This window comes from Haliotis rubra, unplaced genomic scaffold (genome assembly GCF_003918875.1).
Source record: "Haliotis rubra isolate DU_JTF1 unplaced genomic scaffold, ASM391887v1 Scf239, whole genome shotgun sequence".
NCBI lineage: Eukaryota > Metazoa > Mollusca > Gastropoda > Lepetellida > Haliotidae > Haliotis > Haliotis rubra.
Genome location: NW_025766436.1, coordinates 1,407,046 through 1,416,643, shown reverse-complemented (window position 1 = coordinate 1,416,643; position 9,598 = coordinate 1,407,046). Strand labels below are relative to the sequence as shown.

Here is a 9,598-nt window from a genome sequence, read left to right as displayed (position 1 = left end):
CGTGCTAAGGAAGCGTCGGACAGTATCGAGAAAATATTGACCACGTACCATGACAAACCCTTGCGGGTCTCGAATTTCCCCTGAGGGAACTGCGAGGCCTAGGCAACAACGAAACATATGCGCGGAGAACTTCGTGAACAACATGGGGAAACTTAGCGAAATCGATGAGCACATGGCTTTCGCGAAAAATAAAACTCACCGGCGGATGGTGATATGAAGCGTCGTATCGAGGAGAGAATAAAAACTTGGAAGGCGAGAGGCGGACTTCGGTTGGAATCCGCTTCCTCTAACGGGGAAGCCCTCCGATCACAGATCAGTAGAGTCACGGGAAACCATCGATCGAGTCCTAAATGAGGACACCACGCTAGCTAACAGGATTCGGATCCTCTTCCGAGCAAAGGCATCACCATCACCAGCATTCTGACTGCATTGGGCTTCATCATATCAACCCTGGTGTTAGTGTCATTAAGCCTGCGGCGGCGGGGTACCCCATGCTGCTGGTAAACCAAGTGGTGGGGGCTTCAAAGCCTGGATAAAAACTTCGGGGAGGCCCTGGCTAAACTGGCTGGTAAGGCCTGCCGGCATCCTGGGTAGCATCGTCTGCGTGGCTGCTGGAAGCTCTGGCTAAAACTGCCACGTGGCTCAGTCAAAACCTATGGGCAGCCATTGTAGCCATGGTGGGTTTGGTGTATGCGTAAGCGGCTAAGAAATTTTTAACCAAATAAGTCCCAAAGCTACCCACCAACCACCAGGGCTGTTTTCACGGTCGATGTGCTGCTGTGTTATTGTGGGGGTGACCCCACAGGGGTGTATGTTGAACCCTAGGCTCGGGGGTGGGGTGACTATACCCATTTCATCGATTAGTGGGTGGTGGGGCGTGGGGAAGTTAACATCGGGGTTGACGGCGTAACTTTTGGCCCGGCCGTGGCTATGACTATTTCCTTGTTGTAGCCCACCACTTTTTTACTCTCAGTTGCATATAAACCGGAGCCATGTACAACCCCGTCGAACCGTAGTCGACTTTTCGACCTGGCGTATTCCAACACGTCTTGGTAGCGTTTGATGGCACTTTCGGTAGATCAACTGGAGCATTGATAGCATCCTCAACGTTAACAACGAACTGTTTCTGGCGTCGTAAGCAGTCCCCTTACGAGAGGATGTTGGAGCGTTTTCGTCTGCGCACCAACAGCCCCACGATGCGTTCGAATCGAGTCGTTTAACCTGATTACCCGGCGCGAGTGAATCCTTTTTCGGCGTGTCCAGCATGAACTTTTTCCAGTCATCCGCTGCCCCTGCTCGAACCTCCAGACTTCGGTAATCCTTACTGTTGTCGAAAGCCATGTAGCGGTCATCCCACTCGTTAGATTTGTGAGGGTGATGATCGACTTGTATCCCCATTCTTTCAACTTCGCTGGCATCCACGAGGTGCATGTTGTGAGCGATGGGGATACCCAACCCGTGGTTCGGTCCGGCAAGCGTCAATCCGTCTTCGTGTTTAGTTGAATTAGTTGCAAATCGTTAAGTAGGCCGCCCTATCGTACTTGTTGTTTACTGCGTTCCATCGTTGTCCTGTGGGACGGGGCTGATTTCTTTAAGGATCGCGCCTGACCTGGTAGTACCGTGGAGCGTGAACACAGACTGACTCAGCGGTCCACGCCCGAGTGTCGGTTAATGTCACACCACACCCGTTGTAGCGCCCACCACGGCGAAGTTGAGTTGATTCTGCCAGAACTGCATCGGTTTGTTGAACCAAGCATGAACTACCTTAAGCGTTAGTCACGAAAATTTATAAAGGCTGAACACATCTAAAAGCTGGGCGTTGAAATACATCCCATCAGCGACCACGATCTTCATGGGTGAAAATCTCGTCCAGTTTAGGGTAAAACACTCCAGGGGAGTACATTTTAAAACTATTATATAATGAGCATATATACTCTAACATGTACATAACACTTCCAGGAATAGCGGCGGTGAGGCCGTTCAGCTGGCCTTAGCGATCGATAATCGTCGGGTCAACTTCGAAGTCGCACTCTCTGCGATATTACCTACCTACCGCAATGGACTAACATCAACACCAGCAACAATAAGCTGTTAGTCAGTGGAGCTCGCAGCCAGATAACTGGCGGCTACTACAGCGTGTGCTTTCTAGCGGCGAGGTCTTCAAACCCCTGGGAGCCGAACTCAAGATGAGCGACTCAAAGCGGTACAGTGGTGTTAATCAACAACGGAAGAAACTCCTTGAGACTTCGGTTAGACCATTGGCGAGGACACTAGGTATGTAAGCCTGGCGAGATAAAACCAACAACAACCGTCACAGGCATGAAGTTACCCGACCTAGTACCGTGCCGAGCTGTACATTCATCTCGGTCAGGTGAGCACAGCGTACAACATTCAAGGGGTCACCCTTCCACTATACTGAGAGCAGTGCGGTTAAAGCGTAGAAATACAGCGGCGGTAGAACTGAGTCGTTTTCACCGCTGACAGTATAAGAGGTTGACTCAGGGCAACATACCTGAGCTGATAATATCGGTGTTAGATATAAATCATAATCCGTGAATATAGGATACCTCAGCTTAGCGCTTCACATAAAATGACCAGCGCTCAAGGGCCGGGGTGAAAAAATCGTCAATGTGGGGATCTCGACCTCGAGGGACACCGCAGCGGTTTGGCGCTCCCGGAGTAGATGGTAAATTATGCATGCCTTGCAACTGAAAAACAACATTTACAAGCGTTGAAGTCCCCTCGGTGGAGCCCTAGGTGATATAGTAGATACCACAAGGCGACAGTCAACACTTTCGGTACACCCTAGTCACCACGGGGGATGATAAATGGATAATATACCCATCGTTAGGGGCAAACTGTTAGACTTAGGCGATGTTGAGAGCACTACCGTCGCCCGAAACAAGCCATATCGCTTCGTCTTCACGAAGATGACAAGTGGGTGTTGTTACCAGATAAAGGCGACTGGTTTCTCAATATTAGGCTCGGCTCCCCTCGTGTTCACGGATAACAAAGACAACCACCTAAACAAAGTCGTTAACAACGGAACCCTGCTCGTGGCTTCGTCCGACTCAGAGGCGTAAGCGTAGCCATCAACCCAGTCGCCAGTATGGCAGCCCACATGCTATCGAGTAAACCGGGAATACAAAGCGTGACATTGCAGTTGGTGTCTGAATTTGAAGGCGTGGTCAGGATACTGGAGAGTCTACCGGCGAACTCAACACTGATCATCAAAGTCTACCTAGGGGAACCATCGGGAATGATGAGGTCGAGATGCATGAAGGGGTCAAACTTCGGGTGGGTGAAAGCGACACCAGTATCCGCGTTTGCACAGTTTGCGTCTTGGGTGGGTGTCGGCTCCAACACCAGTCTGCAGGGTGTCACCGTGATGCGTGGAAAACCGCGATATCACTAACCAAGATCTTCCTACCTGACAACATACACTTCATGGGGTGAAGTTCACCCTGAACTATTATCAGAAAACCAGTTGGAAACTATATCGTAGTAGTATTATAGCAATGACCAGTCATCGTCCCAACACTACGCCTAATGACCTAGGGGACACGGAGGGATTCGATCAGCCTGGTGAGGAAGACACCTTATACATCCTGCATTTGAAAGACAACGTGTATAGGCGGGTGTCGTTATCAGATTTTAAAGAGCCCAAATGGGTAGTCAACTTAACCCTCGCCTCACCTTATATCTCATTAAAGGAACAAAGTCATATCTCTGAAATTAAGAATAGCGGTATCTTGCCTGGGTGTTTCATTCCGGGGCCTAATACAAGGATGATACTAAGGCCGGTTTTACCCAATATGTTACAGTCATTCCACGGGGGCGAGTTAAGGTATGACTGCTACGGGCACATAGGGATTCCGGCTATGGTGCCAGGCTCCACACTCATCATAGAAATAGTAATAAGTTAATAGTAATAATATGAAACAACAACTTTTACCCGGGGTGATAGTATACTGGAATCCCCAGAACCATGGTAAACGTTACCGTATCATCATACAACCGGACCCCTCAACGGGTTCTATAACCCCCTCAATAAGCCCCTCCTATGGGGCTATTGTGGATGCAGCGTTACCTATTAAATTCTCACCTATTCTCCTACATGAGGATTTATTCCTTATAAGCCTCAAGTACGTTGATCGACTGTTAACTGAAGCCCAATTAAAAAATATCTCATAAGATATATTATAGGCACACAGGATGGGGCTGTACCCAGTCGTAGAGGAAGTAGCGAAGACCCTGGAAACCGTAGACGGGTTCCGTTTGAGACAGTTATGTGATGTGAAACGCCAACTAGAACAAGACCGCGACACGCGTAAAAGCACTATGTAAAAGTACCATAGAGCTTTCAATATAGTGGAAGCGGGGCTGATACTGCCCTTATGGCAACCAGCATGGGGCTAGGGGGCGGACAGGTGTTGGGTTGTTAGCTACCGTCGTGGCTACCCCGTAGTGCTAGGCATTGAAATAACAGCTGGGGTGGCAGGGGTGTTAGGGTTGGTGCTTAAGTTTGCATCCATTGAGACTGCATCGTAAGGCATTGAAACACGGCGAGATCAGGGTTCTGGCTGAAGCAAAGCTGAACACAGTAAGTGGCGTATTTCCACTGCACTCACTGACAGTAAGATCTCAGAGGAGGAGTTTAGTTCAATCCTCTCTGAACTCACAAAATATAACAAAATGAAACAAGAGATTCGATCCAAGTCTCGTAAGTCTGCTATCAGTGAGGATGAGAAAAAAAAGTACATAGAACAAGGGGTGAAAAAAGCCCAGCAAGCCTTTATTACAAACACCAAAGAGATCATAGGCGATTCACATTAAACTGTTTCATCGAGGTAAACATGGCATAGCGGCACAATAGTGTCATAGCGGCACGTTAGACGCAGCCCAGTATTGGATGATGCAATCCCAGGATAGACCCGTTAAACCAACATACTTCAGCCAAGTCCCCGGTAGCTCAGTCGGTTAAGCGGCGCGGTTGTGGGGTATACATGTGGAGTTCGTATCCCGCTAGCGTCCCAAACTTTTTCATAGTAGGGGTAATAGCAGCAAGAGCTAAGGGTCCGACCAAAGCCTTATTTGGGAAATAAGGCTTTGCAGAGGCTTTTGTTGAAAGTGATCCAAAACCCCCATTGTATATACTACTGGTCCAGTTTGTTTGTTGTTTGACACTGTGCACAGTTACAGTCCAACTACAGGCCAGCAGCCTGTAAATGAATGAGTGGATCAGACGATCCAGTGATCAATACTGTACACAATGATCTAAGCCAGAGTCTCTACAGGTCAAAATGTAATGGTTTGTATAGTTCGTAGTACTCAGGATATGCATTTCATTTTCTGGGCAATATCTTTACTTTTGCAGTAGTTAGGCTATATATATACTTTCTGTTTTGCACAATGGTTTAAATTTTGATGTTTGTTTGACCTTGAAACTTTGATTTGTTAGTTGTAGGACTCAACACATACGTTCCAAGTTTTGAATTGTTTTAAATTTTGACACATTTTATTACTAATTCTATGCAATGAAGGAAATGTAAATGACAGGTACTCTCCGCCTGCTGTTTCAGGTGAGAACATCAACATATGTTGGTCTCCCGACGGAAGCACTATTGCTGTAGGCAACAAGGAAGATCTGGTCACATTCATTGATGCAAAAACTCACAGATCAAGAGCTGACGAACAATTCAAATTTGAAGTAAATGAAATATCTTGGAACAACGATGGTGATCTCTTCTTCTTGACAAGTGGTCAAGGCAGCATACACATCCTCAGGTAACTGGATGTCTGTACCGTAGTCCAGCCACAGGACATCGTCTAATATACTGTACAGCGTCATTCAACAGTCACTGAACATGCTGAAACAAGATACATACTGACTTCAGAAAATCAGAGAGAAAAGCTTCACTGACTGAGAACTCAAGTAGTGAACTTAAGAAAGTGCTGTTAAGATTTAATACAACAACGAGTGAATGCAATACATTTTCTCTTTGTTTGGAAGACATTGTCACAGAACAGCTGGTCATGCTGATAAGGATATGGCACTTCCAAGGGAAGTAATTCCAGTTTGTTACCATCATAACTAACTAATATCCAACTGTTATTACAACCCTATGATATGACACATGACAAATGTCCTGTCCTAGGCAATATCAATTTTACTGGAGGATCGAGGATGCGTCTAGTGACTGTAGTGTTAGGGGTGTAGAAAACTTTTCTCTCTTTTTGATGCCAAATAATTAAGGAAATTACCAACTGTCACATCAAGATATCATATACAAATACATGTACTAAATTCTCAGCTTGTATGTTTGAATCACTTTCTGGTTTCAGTTACCCAGACCTGAAGCTACAGCATGTCTTGAATGCACATCCTGCAAACTGTATTTGTATTGAGTTTGATCCAACTGGTACTTACTTTGCCACTGGGAGTGCAGATGCTCTTGTCAGTCTGTGGGATGCAGCAGAGTTTGTGTGTGTGCGAACGTTCTACAGGTAAGACCTTGTTACGCTATGGACTGGTAATTAGTGTTTTCCTCAGGCACAATCAGGAGGGCGCTGAGCACCGCCCTTTCCAGCTCACTCCCTGTCATTTTTTAGCTGTGCTTGATTTTACAATTACTCATGTGTATTTTCCAGATTTTATCATGGGCGGAGTTCTCTCCCTTTGTGGAGGAGACATGAGATTGTTTTGTAAATGATTTGGAAGTTGGCATTTAAACCATGCAGAAGTCAAGTGAGCTTAATTCACATGTTCCTTAGGGGAACACTAGTAATACCATGTATAGTCTGTTTGCAGTGAAAACGTACCGATGAATTTCACTTTAAACCAAAAAGTAAATCAAATAATGTGAAATTAGGATTACGAATCCTCATAACTTTACCTTGCCAACTGAACTTTAAAATCTCAGAATTTTAATTCAACTTAGAATAAAAGGGGGTATGCACATTAAATGAAACCCTGAGAAAAAGAAGGGTTGGTTTCTACGGTAGTCTAAGTTAACGCTCATCACGGACCGCACGTGCATTTGTTTCACTTTTCCAACTACTGCGTGTACCCCTTTGTAATACAAACCAATAATAGCGATTTGAAACTATGATCGTTTGTTAAACAACTTTTATCATAAGTTGAATAAAATTCTGAGATTTAAAAGTTCAATTGGCAAGGTAAAATCATGAGGATTCGCAATCTTAATTTCACTTTATGTGATTTACTTTTTTGTTTAAAGTGAAATTCATCGGTACGTTTTCACTGCAAACAGACTATAGCATATGTTATCGACCCCGGGTGTTTTCTAAGGGAGATATATTTCTCCAGATATTGCCTGGGGTGTTAAGCAGTTTTCAGTCATGCTAAATGCCTATGGCCCTTGCATTTTGGAAAAAATATGTGAAAACTTAACAAGAAACCTGTGTACATTTTAGACTGGACTGGCCAGTGAGGACACTAAGCTTCAGCTGTGATGGGAAAATGCTGGCTTCAGCCTCAGAAGATTTGGTGATTGACATAGCATATGTGGAAACAGGTGAGGTGACACTGACATGTCAGGAATAGTGTTACATGGGCTGCTCCAGTTTCCTTCAAAATTCAAACTATTGATTATGTCAGGACAAAACTAACTTTTTCAGATTAGACACATAACTGTTAAATTGACCTTGATGATACTGTACATTTGATTGAAGTATTGTGACTTTAAAAGTAACATGTTTCCATTTTTCAGCTGAGAAACTTGCAGAAATCCCATGTGAAACGCCAACATTTACAGTTGCCTGGCACCCAAAACGACATCTACTGGCATTTGCATGTGACGATAAACATGAACGTGATCGAGACTCTGGTTTGGTCAAAGTTTTTGGCTTCCCTGATTCTTGAGGATTCAAAGTTACAAATGTAAATCCATCTCAATGTGTTAACTATAAGTAAATTAGGGATGAGAAATGTCAAAATGTGAGACTACATAAGAAATTTCCTTGTTTACTCATTTGACTTGATTACCCATCTGTCAGTGAAATATCACATTGTGATGGACTGGCTTGCTGCATTTACTGATATCATCTGCTGTTCACATGTTACACATTGTTTTTGACAGAGGAGAAACTAATCATTCATATGGTTCATACTTGTATTATCCTGATTCTCAGTGAACTCAGTGACTTCTGTGGAGGTCAGCCATCACTGTTTGTCAGGGAGATGTGACCAGCTACAATGTGGAGGTCAGTCATCACTGTTTGTCAGGGAGATGTGACCAGCTACAATGTGGAGGTCAGTTATCACTGTTTGTCAGGGAGATGTGACCAGCTACAATGTGGAGGTCAGTCATCACTGTTTGTCAGGGAGATGTGACCAGCTACAATGTGGAGGAGTATATAATGAAGCAGCCCATGTAAAATTTGGACATCTCGGGGATATCACAGAATCATATAGAATCATTACTATAACTGGAAAATAAGTTGCATCAAGGTCATAAAAGTTGAAGTTCATTTACTGCCTAAATCGAGAAGACATTACTTTAGTCCCATGTAACTTGATAAATCATTAAGGAAAGGTTCCTCCTTTGCATGAAGTGAAAGTTATTAGTAATGTATGGCTGCCATGTTCACTGAATGACTGCAGATGTTTGCATGTAGTAGCTATGTCATATACTTCTACATGGCAGGTGCTGGCATTCAGATTGTATCAGTGGTAGTTCACGTGGACCTACTGCATACAAGTAGCGTTTGTTGGAGTTTTACTTGAGGATATTGTATTTGGATTATATTTTGGTTAGCCATCTGGAATACTTGTCACTGATCTTAAAGGTTGAATAGACCTTCGTATAAATCATGTTCATAATAACTCAAGAACATCCACTGTTATTGAGGATAAACCTTGGTTCCTATCACCCTTAGGATGGATCATTGAAGTTGTGATCATTCATGAGGTGTTTTGCTTCTTTGTGTAATGAACCAACCCCTTGTGTTTTTATATCATGAATTTAGGAGCTGGCCCCCATGTTTTCAACCCAATCCAGCAAGTGATTATCTGAAATTAAAGTTGAGAGTCATTAAATCAAATGATCTTAATACTCTCTGATTTAGGTTAAAGGCATTGGACTTTGTGATTTTTGCGTTACAGTGACTTATATTTCCAAATAGAAAGTGGAACCAGTATACCTCCAATGGCAGTGGACCGCCTCTGTGGTGTAGTGGTTAGAGCGTCCGCCTGGAGAGCGGAAGGTCGCAGGTTTGACCCCCAACCGCGCCATACCAAAAGGCGTTAAAATATGGTACTTGTTGGTCCCTGCCTGGCGCTCGGCATTAATGGGTACAACAAGGACTAGTCAGCTCAGAGTCAGTATAATGTGTCTGAGTGGGGTTTTCATGCTTCACTGCGGCATGGTATCTCAGTGGGCTAGCACTATAAAACCAGCTTAAGTCTGGGCTAGTACATGCACGTCGTCATATGAGCGAAATATTCTCAAGCACAACGTAAAAACCCAATTTCACCTCACCAATGGCAGTGGAAGTTTTTTATGAATGAGAAGAATACAACTGTATGATATATAGCCTCTCGGCATATGACATGTATTTTCACCCAGGAGAAAAG

The 9,598-nt window shown here is 44.3% G+C and overlaps 1 protein-coding gene across 1 annotated transcript; it reads left to right on the top strand.

Moving 5' to 3' along the window:
• Positions 1 to 2,628: 2,628 nt before the first annotated feature.
• Positions 2,629 to 9,096, top strand: LOC124278509 (THO complex subunit 3-like). Its single transcript, XM_046714210.1, has 5 exons — positions 2,629 to 2,686; positions 5,583 to 5,787; positions 6,346 to 6,507; positions 7,438 to 7,538; positions 7,734 to 9,096. The coding sequence occupies exons 1-5, from the start codon at positions 2,629 to 2,631 to the stop codon at positions 7,883 to 7,885; spliced, it is 678 nt and encodes a 225-aa protein (XP_046570166.1). The 3' UTR covers positions 7,886 to 9,096.
• The last annotated feature ends 502 nt before the right edge of the window (positions 9,097 to 9,598 follow it).